Raw genomic sequence first — 14,783 nt, forward strand, 5'->3', positions numbered from 1 at the left:
AGCCTGTGCTGGAGCAGGCTCCTGGCAGGACCTGTGGACCCATGGAGAGAGGAGCCCATGCTGGAGCAGGTTTGCTGGCAGGACTCGTGGCCCCGTGGGGTACCCATGCTGGAGCAGTCTGCTCCTGAAGGACTGCACCCCATGGAAGGGACCCATGCTGGAGCAGTTCATGGAGAACTGTAGCCCGTGGGAAGGACTCGTGTTGGAGAAATTTGTGGAGGACTGTCTCCCATGGGAGGGACCCCACACTGGAGCAGGGTTAGAGTGTGAGGAGTCCTCCCCCTGAGGAGGAAGGAGCGGCAGAGACAACGTGTAATGAACTGACCGCAACCCCTATTCCCCATCCCCCTGTGCCTTTCTCGGGGGGGGGGGGGGTGTAGAGAATTTGGGAGTAAATTTGAGCCTAGGAAGAAGGAAGGCGTGGGGGAGGTGTTTTTTAAGATTTGGTTTTATTTCTCATTATCCTACTCTGATTTGATTGGTAATAAACTAATTTCCCCAAGTCAAGCTGATTTTGCCTATGACGGTAATTGGTGTGTGATCTCTTCCTGTCCTTATCTTGACTCATGAGCCTTTCGTTGTATTTTCTCTCCCCTGTCGAGCTGAGGAGGGGAGTGATACAGAAACTTTGGTGGGCACTTGGTGCCCAGCCAGGGTCAACCCACCACATCAAGGAACACATCCAAGATGGAATTGCTTTACTTTACCCATCTCTACTCTTCTGTCTTCTTCAGTAGCCTTCTAGAAATCATCATTGCTGCCTAACAGTTAATAAAACTTAAAAAATTAGACTCCTGTGTGACTGTGAACACCTCCACTCAATGTCTTTTTTGCCCAGAGTTGGAAATATTGCCATCTCTCCCTTTTGCTCTCTATTGAGTGAATCTATTAATTCTTTTTAAGCAGGACTTTTTGCACTGTTTCCAGTAATTCTTCCATTTGGACCTGACCTGACCTATACTTTGTTCTTCTTCAGCCAGCGTAATACTTCCACACATTAATCATCACCTTATTTGCAATTCATCTTTACTAACTCTTTTAATCCCTTAATAGCCTTGTGAGCTGTTGTACACATATTCAAATTCTTCTTTAACTTGGCTTTGTTGTTCAAGTGCATTCATTTTCATTAGCTATGTGATACCTTCATCCATATAAGCAACATAACCAGCTATACCTTTTGCCATCTTCTTCTCACTCATATCCCAACTGCTGCCCATTCCTGGAAACCCCACTATCTACACAGTTCAAAGAATTTAGAAACCACACACAATCTTCAGACTTTCATCCATTCCTGCTCTGCTTCAGGAACAAATTCCTCAGGTGACCTAGAAATGTCTATTGTTTTATCACTTCATGCTTTAAACATAAAATCTGAAACACAGTAAATTTAACCCAAACTAGATTGGTAAATAATGCTTAACTTCATCATTCATTTTCAAATTTTGCTTTTTTTCCTTTTATGTTCCCTATCAACTCTCACTATATAGCATTTGTTACAGCATGCTGGTCTTCCTACCTATCTTTGAAGCTTGCAGAACTTTTGGATCTATATATGTTAGAAGTAGGGAGGAAAAAAAAAAAATAAGAAGAGGAAAGTGTAGACTTGATCTGAAAATAAGACAAGGAATTCCACACACACAGCCAACAAGAAATCAAGAGAATGCACCTGCAACTCACTTACATAAGACAACTTACTACATGAAACTGCAAAATACTGGAGGAAAACTGTCCTTTTCACTCTTAAGTATTCCATTACCTGAAATAACATATCCTGCCTATACTTTACACACTGAGGTTTTACTAGGCTGTATCCCAAATATACTGTAATTTAAATGGACACAAGACTAAAGATACCAACACAAGATCAGCTGACTTTAAGACAGATCATTAGTACCTGCTTTCTAATCGGATCTGATAACCAATTGTCTGGCCAATCTTTTCTCTTCTTTCTGCTGCCACTCTTTCAGCCACAGCAACAGCTGCCAAACGTCTTGGCTGAGTGCAAAATATACGACAGGGAGTTCCATTTTTGTAACAGTCGTCAAGAAGGAACTGAGGGATCTGTAAAGAAGTGGTTTAAATTTACTTTTTAGTTTGATAAAGTCATAGCTTTTTTACCACAGTGAAACAATTTAACTGCGTCTCAACATTACACAGATTGCAAAAGGATTCACAACAGAATTATCACTGCAAACAGACTTGAAGGGGCAGAAAGGCAGCAAAAAAAAATTTCTTATTTTACATTTAATCTGTTTCAAAAAAAAAAAAAAAGTTGAAGCTTCTCTCTCCTGCTTCAGAGAAACCTATAAAAAAATACCTGTAGGTAATCTTTCATTTTAACACAATAATATTCTACTGTAGATACTAGGAACAGAACTACCTTTAGAAGAAAAAGGGCTATAAAAAATCATAGCTATTTTCTCTTCAATATTTTATACTATAGTAATGAAAAACTAGCATCTATCAGAAAATTGTGCAGAACGATTTCTGCTTTTAGTAAGTATCTTCTGGCTTAGTATTTCAAAAGCAAGAAAGTGAATTAAAACACAAGACTTTCAACTATATAGGAAAACAAAAGCCTTAAAACGAGCATAAAGAAATCCCTTATTACATAAATATTACAAAATTGGCAGTAGTTTTGTATAAATACTGTTATCTTTTTTATTTCATTAAAGAAACATACTTGAGTAGTTTTTCCTGATCCAGTCTCTCCTACAATCAAAACAACTTTATTGTCCTTTATTATTTTGACAATTTCTTCCTGTTTTTCAAAAACTGGTAGTGATTGTCTAAAGGAATCAAACTCCGATTCCCCTCTTTTCACTGGAACCTGGGGGATACCATTGTTAAGTCGTCCACTTGTCTTGTTCACTTCTCTGTTTTCTGTGAAGAGAAGTTAACAATTTACTTAGATACAAAAGAAAGTCACTAAAACATTGCTTAAAAATCGTACCTAAAAATGAACATCTCTGACTTTATATGCGTTCCTATAGATAAAGTGACAAAACCATCATACATTTAAAAGCCACATTCATAGTAACACATCCTGTTACAGTGCTTGAAATAAATATTGTTCAAAGGAGTTATTACTTTCCTAGACACTTTGAACAGACTACTCCAGTGCATTGCTCAACGTCAAAAAAGGCCAGGAAGAGCAAAACAAGTAGAAACTAAACCCAAGAAAAGCAACCTGACATATTTTCTTGGCCTTTGTATCATGTTTACACAGTCACACCTCCACAATTTGCCTAGAAACATTCACTGTACAGTTAAACCTTTAAGTTATTCCAAACTGACCAGCATGTCTTCTCAGAAAAAGATAACTTTATTGTGACTCTCATGCCTTCTTTCACATCCTCCCTGGCCCTTTAGGACCTCCTTTCAGTCCATCTTACATAACCTAATGCTCTAGTCCGTAAGATTTGTCTTAAATCATACAAATTGAGCCATGCTTTATCTAGACCCCTGGACCCACACAGCACAGTGTGACGTATTAGAAAGCAATGCCTAAGCAGCCAAAGCACCTGCACGTCTTCAGAGGAGACTACTTCAAATCCAGCATTGTAAATGCTATTCTATAATTCCTTAATAATTATTTTCCAGAAGAATGAAAAGCTTGTTGTAAATTCAATCATACATATTTAATGTGATTTACAGATCAATATATTAAATTACAAGCACTGTCTTACCAAGACAGACACAGGCTGACAGATTAAAAGAGCCAAAAATCATTCTGGAGAAGTAAAGAAAGATAAAGTTTACAGTATTCATTAGTTTATGCCTTACATTCCTAAGGAATTGCTTTTCAGTACTTTTATTACAGTTTCTCTCTGTTCATTAAACAACCCTATAAAACAACTGAAACAACTGAAAAAGAAAACTAGCAAAGGAAGCACTTAAAGCATGAACCATCATAAATCAGAAATATCCAATAAAACAAGGCATACTGGTACAAGTGTTTTCTGTGCACTACGCCCAGCTTTTTGCACAGAAACACAACATAACTCTTACGCTCATAACTCTCAAAGCAATAATCTTGTTAAAAGCATTGTTTAAAAAAAAAAAAAAAAAAAACATAACACTTCATAAGTTTGTCTTCCAGTGAAGAAGGAAGACAAACTTTCCTATTCTAGAAATCAAGAAGTCTAGATAGTAGTCTGTTAGGGACAAAATCTATTTTAGAAGCCAACGGAACAAAAAAATAAACTTATTTTATCAAGAACAGGAATTTCTACAAGCAGAACAGCCAGTCTCATTTTCTCATAAGGGTGCTCTTATATGACAGTCACGGTAACACTCCTCTCTTCAATCTCACCTTATGGGACTTGCAGGAACCACATTTTAGAAATGTACTCTCAAAAAAGTTTGGTTGGAACTGGCTCAAAGATTCAAAAGTAACATGGCATAAGGGAGACATTGGAATGTGGGTGACATGACTGCCTAAGCTCCTCATGACACCAGTTTTAAAAGACCCTATATTAACAATTAAAAGTCAAGAAAACTAATGGGTTTGTTTGGAGGAGAGGGTTTCAGTTGGGACAGGAGGGGAGACAGAAAAGAAAGGTTTTTGTTTTGTCATTGGGTTGTGGGTTGGTTTTTTGTTGTTTTTTGTTGTTGTTTTTTTTTAAGCAGTGTTGATTCACCAGTCCATATCAGAAGACACACTGAACGTACCAGATTCAACAGCACACACACTTCCTCGCTCTGTCTTTGGCAGAAGTTCTGTTCGTTCTTTATTTGTGACAGGAAATCTCTGAATTAAACTCCGAACAGCATGTTTCGTGCTGGGAGCCAAGCAACAAGTCATTACCGCACGTGTTAGTTCTGATCCATCCTTCTTCCTTACAGTCAGGTATCGATTTGCTCCTTTTCTGGGAGGAAAAAAAAAAATTTATTTTAGGAATAAGTAACCTATTTACCACTTTCATAATCTTTCACCATAATCTTTCAAGATGGCTGTCAGATTACTTTCAAATATAATGTCATAAATAGAAACTTCCAAATAATGTCCTATGTAACATAACACACATCAAAATAACAGCAGCACCCAGAATATCCACCACCAAAACCACCCACTATTCACACGAGGTAGTGCAGCACAGACACTGCAGACTTCAGATGACTATGCCCAGCACAACCTTACAATTAGGCCTCCGTAATGTAACGCTGTTCTGCTGCCTTTCTGTTAAAGGTCTATCACTGCATTTGCTTCCCAAAAGACAGCCAGCTCCATCAATCACTCTATCAATCAATACTGAGAGGCATTACACAAAACTGATTTCTAGACTAATATAAGAGATTTAGAGGTTAAAAATCAACAAATAGACATAACAGACAAACAAGCAGCCTTCTAGTGATATTCCAAGCCTTAACGAAATCCAGTAAAACAAATTAGATTCCCAGGTTGTTTGTTATCAAAGATTGACAACATAGAATGAGAGCCAAAACACTTAATTATAACACCGCATTTGTTCTCAGACTGAACTCAGATACTGAAATGCAAAGAACTGTCGGAAATATGTTTGAAACTGAACTGTCTTGTGCCTGGGCTACAACGACGTATCAACACTTTGAAAATGTCTTCTCAGGATAAGAACAGAAGCTCACAGTAAGAGCCCAGTGCCCCGTCCCTGGCAGGGGTGGCACAGCAGTGTGTGCGTACGGGGTGCAGGTACCCAGGTGCTGGCAGAGGCAGCCTCTCTGAGGAGAGGCCGGGGCTGCCCTGTGCCGGATACAGCCAGCTCCGACAGACCCACCGCCGGGCACAGCTGAGCCCCTCAGCCACAACAGTGGTGGCTCTAATAACATACTTAAGAATGAGAAAAAACGCTGCACAGCAGCTGTGAGAAAAAGGAGTGAGAAAAATGTGGGAGAAACAGCCCTGCAGACACTAAGGTCAGTGAAAGAGGAGACTGAGGAGGTGCTCCAGGTGCTGGAGAAGAGTTCCTCTGCAGCCCATGGAAGAGATCACAGTAGGGCAGGTTTGTCCTGAAGGAACTTCAGCCCGAGGGAGAGACCCCATGCTGTTTTCTCCCCATGTTTTGTTGAGGACGTTTTAAGCAGCTTAGAACCACAGAATCACAGAATTGTTGACACTGGAAGGGACCTCTGGAGGTCCTCTGGTCGAAACCCCTGCTCAAGCAGGGTCAAGTTGCCCAGGACCACGTACAGACTGCTTTTGAATACCTCCAAGGAGGGAGGCTCCACAACCTCTGTGGGCAAGCTGTGCCAGTGCTCCATCACCCTCACAGTCTGTGCCCATCACCTCTGCTCCTGGCAGTGGGCACCACAGAAAAGAGCTGGGCTCTGTCCTCTTTGCACCCTCCCTTCAGGTATTTACAGATATTGACAAGATCCCCCTGAGCCTTCTCTTCTCCAGGCTGAACATTCACAGCTCTCTCAGCCTGTCCTCATAGGATAGATGCTCCAGTTCCTTCATCATCTTGGTGGCCCTACACTGAACTCTCTCCAATGTGTCCATGTCTCTCTCCTACTGGTGATCCCAGCACTGGACCCAGCGCTCCAGGTGTAGCCTCGCTAGTGCTGAGTAAAGGGGAAGGATCACCTCCCCTGACCTGCTGGCAACACTCCTCCTAATTGGGGGGGATAGTGGGGAGCTGGAGAGACAGCCCTGATGCTATGCGAGCACCGCTCAGCAGCAGCCAAAACATTGCTGCGTTATCAACATTGTTCTAGCTACAAATACAAAGCACAGCACTAGGAGGGCTGCTATGGGGAATGTTACCTCCATCCCAGCCAGACGCAATGTAATACACTGCTAACGATGTCTAGAGGAAAACATACTACCTATGAAGTGTTTATAGTAAGTTCTCTATAAGTATTCAACATACGCTTGCTTAACTCAAAGGAAAAAACTATGGTTCCCAAGCAATAGCTTCCCTTATTTATCCACTCAGTGCAACAAGTACAGATACAGTAATGAATATTAACATTTAAATTATACTCCTATCTAGAAATTCAATGATGAAAGCCAATCATGATCAAGCTTTTAAAGACTGATCATTTCAAAAGTTATTGCAAGCATAAATACTGAGGAAATCTGGGGAGACTAAACACAAGTAGAACGTTTGACTTCTTTGTAAAAGGAAATCTATGTTTCTTATATGTGCAATATATTATTATAGTAAAAAAAAAAATACAGTTTATGTTTCCTGGGTGAATATTCCCTTTTTCTCAGCTTTTTAAATTTCAGTTCCACTATTCTCCGAGCTTCATGTCACCCTGAACACTCCACAATTTAAAAAAAAAAAAAAATGGGGGGTGATTGTTGCACTCTGCACTGCACTGGTGCAGCCCCACCTCGAGTCCTGTGTGCAGTTTTGGGTGCCTCAATATCAGAAGGACATCAAACTACTGGAGTGTGTCCAGAGGAGGGCAACCAAGATGGTGAAAGACCTCAAGGGCAAGACTTAGGAGGAGCAGCTGAGGTCACTTGGGTTGTTCAGCTTGGAGAAGAGAAGGCTGAGAGGTGCCCTCATGGCAGTCTACACCTTCCTCGCAGGAGGAAGCAGAGGTGCTGATGTCCTCTCTCTGGTGACCAGTGATAGGAGACGAGGAAATGGAATGAAGCTGCATCAGGGGAAGTTCAGATTGGAAAAGGTTCTTCACTGAGAGGGTGGTGGGTCCCTGGAACAGGCTCCTTAGGGAAGTGGTCACAGCACCAAGCCTGTCAGAGTTCAAGGAGCATCTGGACAATGCTCTCAGTTTTATGGTTTAGTTTTAGGTAGTCCTGCGAGGAGCAGGGAGTTGTACTCGATGATCCTTATGGGTCCCTTCCAACTTGAGATTTTCTATGATTCTATGAAAACAACCACCAAAAATACCACAGAATCTACTAAGAAGCTGCTCAGAAACACTTACAAAGCTCTACAATGAATCAACAAGGATTCAAGCAGCGTTTACTAGTTACAGTTAAGGACAGGCACCATACAACTCAAGCATATTCCTGCTAACCATTCACACATACCTGACAAGGCTTTCTAACACCCCATGTTCCCAAAATATGATGCAAAGATACACAAGTTCAGCCAAATTTATTGTCTCAGGCATCTGTGGCAAAACTCAGCTATAACACTCGCGAGACTGGAACCACATTGGTAGCATAACCTCACTTGAACAGCACTACACTTGAATAAGATCTGAAACCAAACTACACATTCAACACAATCAGTGCTGTACAGCACTTACTGCCTAATTAAGTATAGATCAAAGAACTAGCATTTTACACTACCTTTGCAAGAATCATGAAGTATCACCAAAAATGAGGAACAGCAAATGCTGCTACCATTTTACAACAGTCCCTGCCCCCCCCCCCCCATTATACATGACACTCCATCTATCTGGGTTTTTCCTGCAACTTTTCCTTTCCTGTTGCTTTGCTACCTGAACTCCCAAGGGAATCGGATTCTCAGCTTTCACACAAGCTCATCAGGTCAATGAACATGGGTTTTCTCTTCAAAAGACCAGAGCAAAGTAAGAGAAAGAAACATCATCATACCTGCATATGAACCCTCTTCTCCTGCACTTCTCAACAGAAGCGCTCTTTCTGACGTGCTACTCCAGCTTACATTTTATCTACCAAGGTATGAAACTCTATGCAAAACCCTTGGGCACACAATAGTGCATGAAAAACAGAACCGATCTTGGTGAGAAGTCTTTTATATGGACCCATGAAATCCACAAAACAGTACAAGGGCAAGCTATCTCAAACTAAGCACGTCACAAGTTTTTTTAAGCAGACATAAAGCAGAGCACAAAGATACTTATTTTTATCCTACTTTTAAAACTTTTTTCCCTTGTACTATTCCCCGCAACAGTGCAGGATATGCCAGAGAAACAGATCATTTTAGTGCTAGTCATGAAATTCCACACATTTGCACCAAAAAAAGAAATAATAAATAAAAATCAGGCTCCAACTTACCCTTTACTTTTAGATATCAGCCCAAGAGACTGACAGAGCCGGTGAACAAATGCTCTTTCAGTACTAGTGAAAGAAGAAGGAAATTCCATTTCTAGAAAGATAATTAAAAAAAGCAAACATAACAACGCAACATGCAGTATTCTTGACATATTATCTCGATGTTATGAGTTTTTCAGTCCCCAAACCTATCTCGTTCTCCCGTGAACAACAGGACCGACGGCAGCGCTGTATTTTCATACCTGTAAGCGACGCGGGGTTCACGAGCAAGCCGTCTTATTCGGGCAGAAAGGAGCTGAGGAGCGGCTTCAGCCGCTGAACTGACGAAGAGCCTCCGGGCCTAGATGTCCGTCACCCCCACCCGGGGCCTCGCCTCCCCGCGCCGGCCCAGGCCCGCTCCCCGCAGCCGCCCCGGCTCCCCGCAGCCGCCCCCGCCTCGCTGCCGGCTCCGCCCGGGCACACCTGGCAGGCGGGCCGCCCCGCCGCCGGGCTGCCGCTACGTACCTTTCTCCTCTCCGTACCGGAACCGCTCCAGGGCGAGGTTCACCGCGATCTCCACCTCCTCGTCGACGCGGATATCCTTCAGCCCCTTCCCCCGGCCGCGGCCCGCCGCGGGGCTGGCGGAGGCGGCCGCGGCGGGGGTGGCCGAGCCCCCCGGGCCTCCGGCGGGCTGCCGCGGGGAGACGCTACTGGGCCGGGACATGGCTCCGCGACCGGCGGTGTCGCGGCGACGGCGGGGGGGACCGGCGGCGCGGGAACGGCGGGCGCAGCAGCGCCAGCCAGCAGCGGGCCCCCGGCGGCGCAGCGTCGTGACGCCAGGGCGCAGGGGGCGCGGCAAGAGGCGGATCCGGGGGCGGGGGCGGAGGCGCAGGGCGGCCGCCTGCCCCCTGGCCCCACGGGCGGCCTACCTTCAGCGGCGGGCTGCGGCAGCGGGGCGGCCGGATGGTTCTTCCTCGGGCGTCCGAGGCGCAGGTCCCCGCGGGGGGAGCCGCCGGCGTCCCGGCCCAGGGAGGGGGAGGGTTATTTTCAGTCAGGGACGCCCTGGGAGCAGTCAGCAGGAGGAAATGGCGCGGGCGGTGCGGCGCGCTGGCGGCAGTCGTCAGCGCGGTTACGTCGGTGAACGTGAAAGCTGAGTAGTGAGACCTGCCGTCCTCCGCTGGGAGGGGTGGCGAACGGGCTCTGCTGATGTCCCAAGCACAGTTAGGGTGGGGTGGTGCGTCCCCAAAATTGAGGTCAGCTAGATACAAAGTTGTATTAGAAATGGAAGGAAATTGTTGTTTGTTTGTTTGTTTGTTTTCATTAGGCTATTAAAGCGTGTGTCACTGAAATAGTGTACAATCTGCAGTGACTAAAAAAGTTGCATTGATACCTGCCTGGTCATAAGTTATGTAATTTAATTGAATGACATTAAACGTAGGTAAGATCATTGCAGTCCTCACTGCTGTAGAGTCCTCAATACTGTAGAGTATTAGCTGCCCTCAATTTCGTAAAATGCAAGTAATTTTTCAAGATGGCACTCCAAGGGGAAGTTGTTCAGCCATTTAACATTACAGGGGATTTGTTGGTGTCTTGAGTATTCTTTAGATCCGTAAATAACCCTTTGGCTGAAACGATTGTCTTTTCCTGCTGTCCTTTGACTCCACGCTGAGGACATGAAGAAAAAACCAAAACCCTCTTGGACATGACACAGGATTAGCTACTGAAGGTTGCTACTTGGGAAATGTCATTCAGTCAGAAGAAGAATACTTTGAAGAAGAGCGAATTATTCCTCAAGTGTGAATGTAAGTGGAGAACTAAATAAATAGCAAATAAAGTGACTGTCTGATGTAGCTGCTGGAAAAATCTCTCTTAATAGTCCTCTACCAAAGCTGTATACAGAGCTCACTTCAGCATAATTCTGCACTGAGAAGCGGCACTGGAGCTGAAGGTTTGCTCTATTGTAAGGTTGCTTTCAGAATTTTCTCAGTTTTTTTAATCCAGGTACCTTCCTATATATCTGTCATGGTTTAACCCTAACAGCAACTGAGCACCATGCAGCCACTCGCTCATGCTCCCCCTCCTGCTGGGATGGGGGAGAGAATCAGAAGGGCAAAAGCAAGAAACTTCATGGGTTGAGATAAGAACAGTTTAATGATTGAAATAAAATAAATTATTATTGTTGTTGTTATTTGTAGTGAAAAGGAAAACAACAGTAACAAAGAGAGGAGCAAAACTCGGGAAAAACAAGTGATGCAACCGCTCACCACCCACTGACTTACGCCCAGCCAATCCCCCAGCAGCGATCAATGCCCCCCAGCCACCTCCCCCCAGCTTATATACTGAGCATGATATCATATGGTATGGAATAGCTTCTTGTGCACCTGGCAGAGCAGGGGAAGCTGAAAAGTCCGTGACTAGTGTAAGCACTACTAAAACATCAGCGTGTTATCAACGTTATTCTCATACTAAATCGAAAACACAGCACTATACCAGCTATTAGGAAGAAAATTAACTCTATCCCAGCTGAAACCAGGACAATTTCCACCCCTTATTCCATACCATATACATCATGCCCAGGTCCCGCACTTTCCAATACATTCCAGTTCATCACCACCACTTTTCCTGTCTTTTGATATATACACACAGATATCATTCCCTAAGTCTACGGGCCATTCCTCTAAAACGTCCGTTGAGTTCATTCAGTCCACGACTTTGGACTCCATCTGTCATAACAGTCTTTGAGGGCAGGAGAGATGGTGTGTGGTGCTGGATTGCTGCATGTTGAAGCCAGTTCTGGTTCCATCACCTCTGCACTTTGCTCGGTTTCCTCAAAGTTTGTTCTTCATTAATCTGAGTGATTCTTACTGTAATACCATTGACATGGCATATAGCTACCATACAAGTGATGATATATAGTATGATATAGTATTATATAGCAATTACATCATACAATTCTGTTCATTGACTATTTTCACTCAAAATCAAATCTCCTTGAGGTACACATTGGACTTCCCCATCCTTCCACATCACGCACCAAGTGCACCCAGGTCCTTGAGCAAAAGCCATCCCACGGATGGGTTTGCCTTTCCCTGAGGCAGCATTAACCCAGACTGCCTTCCCCAGCATATTTTTTATGTGCACTACAGGGACTTTATCCCTTTCTAGAGTACATACATGTTTTGACTGGACAGGGCCAGCTTGATTGGCAGATGCCCTAGAGTTGACTAACCAGGTGGCTTTTGCTAAATGTGTATTCCAATGTTTGAATGTCCCAGCACCCATTGCTCTCAGTGTAGTCTTCTGCAATCCATTGTATCGTTCAATTTTCCCAGAGGCTTCTGCATGATAGGGGATGTGATATACCCACTCAATGCCATGCTCTTTGGCCCAGGTGTCTATGAGGTTGTTTTGGAAATTAGTCCCCTTGTCTGACTCAATTCTTTCTGGGGTGCCATGTCACCATAAGACCCAGGATGTCACCATAAGATCTTGGGTTCAAGGCCCAGGATAGCCTTCTGGGCAGTGGCATGGGGAACGGGATACGTTTCCAGCCATCCAGTGGTTGCTTCCACCATTGTAAGCACATGGTGCTTGCCTTGTCGGGTTTGTGGGAGTGTGATATGATCATTCTGCCAGGCCTCCCCGTATTTATATTTCAGCTATCATCCTCCATACCAGAGAGGCTTTAACCACTTGGCTCGCTTGATTACAGCGCATGTTTTGCGTTCATGGATGACTTGCGCAATAGTGTCCATGGTCAAGTCCACCCCTCGATCATGAGCCCGTCTATATGTTGCATCTCTTCCTTGATGGCCTGAGGTGTCATGGGCCCACTGAGCTAGAAATAGTTCACCCTTATGTTGCCAGTCCAGATCCACCTGAGCCGCTTCAATCTTAGCAGCCTGATCTGCCTGCTGATTGTTTTGATGTTCTTCAGTGGCCCGGCTCTTGGGTATGTGAGCATCTACATGATGTACTTTTACAACCAGGTTCTCTGTCCGGGCAGCAATATCTTGCCACAATGTGGCAGCCCAGATGGGTTTGCCTCTGTGCTGCTGTGGTGGTGCATTCACACCCCCCCAACTCTTTTCTTCTTGTGCCCCTGGCAGAGCATTGGACGTGAAGCTGCTTTACAATCTCAGTAACTCCCATCAAAACTTGGCCTTTGTGTAACATGTTTGGCAGTTAAGTGTCCCTTGACCGTATCAAAACTCTTACATGGCTGAGGTGGGAGCAGCACTGTCTGTCCCAGGGAGGCAGCCCTGACAACTTTGGAACACATTTTTCGTCTGTACTAGTCACCACCTGGCAGCCTTGGGGCCTGTCTTATGTAGGCTGTAACTCAGGAGGATCTGTACCAGCATCACTGGAATTTTTGAGAACTTTAGTAATCTTCAACACAGGCTGTGAAAGTAGAAGGGAAATTTACTGATGCCTAAAGTCAATCATCTCATGACCCTATAAACAGTGGTGCCAAGTTGAGACCCTTTGAGCTCTCCTGGACCACAGTGGGCTGCACCAGAATCTCCCTCTGAGCGGGACGCCTCTCAGAGCAGTGAACTCGAGCTGATCTCTGGTGCTCCTTGCTCCTCAAGGTTTGACCCTCGCCCGTTGAGACAGTCATTTAAAGTGAGCATTTCGCTAAACCCGGGGGAATTTTTATTGGTACCTTTAACTGCACGTATAATGAGTACTTAGGCCTATTGTGCATGTGTGATATAAATATTGTAGTAAGCCTCATTTAATCACTTTGTAGATGCTAGATTAATTAATGATCAGTTATAGCTAAATTTTGTGATTCTCTCCTTGCTGCAAACAAACCTTAAACTGTTGCTAGACATGTATAATCCTCCTTTTCCTCCTTGTATTTTCTTCCAACTCAACTTTCTTTCTTTCTCTTTATATATATATATATTCCATTCATTTAATAAGTAATAGAGTGAACCTTGCCATCAAACTCTGTTAAATCACACTTTTATAGATTTCTATTAAAATCGCTATTTGCAAATATCTTTGATGGTGATTTTTTAAGTAGCTTAACCACTCATCCATGACAGCTGCCAGTTGCTCTGCTTCCATTGCTGTAACCACCCCCACAGGGCATTTGCCACCATCCATGAGTCAGTATAGAGATAGACCACTGGCCACGTTTCTTGTTCAGCAGTATCCAAAGCCAGCTGGATGGCTTTCACCTCTGAAGACTGACTCGATTCACCTTTTCCTTCAGCAGTTTCTACAACCTGTCGTACAGGACTCCACACAGCAGCTTTCCACCTCCAGTGCTTCCCCACGAGATGGTAGGACCCATCAGTGAACAGGGTGTATTGCTTCTCATTTTCTGGCAGTTTATTATACGGTGGGGCTTACTCAGCATATGTCACCTCCTGCTCTGGTGATATTCCAAAATCTTTGCCTTCTGGCCACCCCATGATCACTTCCAAGATTCCTGGGCGACTAGGGTTTCCTATTCGGGCCTGTTGTGTGATCAGTGCGACCCCCTTACTCCACGTAGCATCAGTTGCATGATGTGTACGGGGGACCTTCCCTTTGAACGTCCAGCCCAGCACCGGCAGTTGGGGTGCCAGGAGAGACTGTCCTTCAGTACCAACCACTTCTGAAGCAGCTCAAACTCCTTCATATGCTGCCAATATCTCTTTCTCAGTTGGGCTATAGCCAACCTCGGATCCTCTGTATCCCTGACTCCACAACCCTAGGGGTCGACCTCAAGTCTCCCCTAGTGCTTTCTGCCAGAGGCTCCAGGTAGGGCTGTTCTCCCCAGCTGTGGTGTAGAGCAATGGGATGGCACGCCAAAGTTCAAGGAGCTGCGTGCTACTGAGATTCCTCAGGCTGCTCCACGAGGCAACAG

General features: G+C 44.4%; 1 protein-coding gene across 6 annotated transcripts in view; it reads right to left on the minus strand.

Moving 5' to 3' along the window:
- Positions 1–9,798, minus strand: part of YTHDC2 (YTH N6-methyladenosine RNA binding protein C2) — a 48,336-nt gene extending 38,538 nt beyond the window's left edge. For 2 of the 6 annotated variants that reach the window (XR_015700931.1, XM_087741418.1), the window contains exons 1-5: positions 9,443–9,790; positions 8,942–9,032; positions 4,675–4,871; positions 2,684–2,883; positions 1,895–2,061 (exon numbers count right to left, since the gene is read on the minus strand). Coding sequence is in view for 5 of the 6 variants with exons in the window: in XM_087741418.1 (XP_087597544.1) it covers positions 1,895–2,061; positions 2,684–2,883; positions 4,675–4,871; positions 8,942–9,032; positions 9,443–9,641 (854 nt within the window). In the remaining variant the exon portion in view is untranslated. Of the gene's footprint in view, positions 1–1,894; positions 2,062–2,683; positions 2,884–4,674; positions 4,872–8,941; positions 9,033–9,442 lie in introns of all 6 variants that reach the window. The other 4 variants (XM_087741419.1, XM_087741422.1, XM_087741421.1 and 1 more) reach the window with 4 other exon arrangements.
- Positions 9,799–14,783: the final 4,985 nt, after the last annotated feature.

This window comes from Nipponia nippon, unplaced genomic scaffold (assembly GCF_047370975.1).
Source record: "Nipponia nippon isolate SJK-2023a ecotype South Korea unplaced genomic scaffold, ASM4737097v1 scaffold_8, whole genome shotgun sequence".
Classification (NCBI taxonomy): Eukaryota; Metazoa; Chordata; class Aves; order Pelecaniformes; family Threskiornithidae; genus Nipponia; species Nipponia nippon.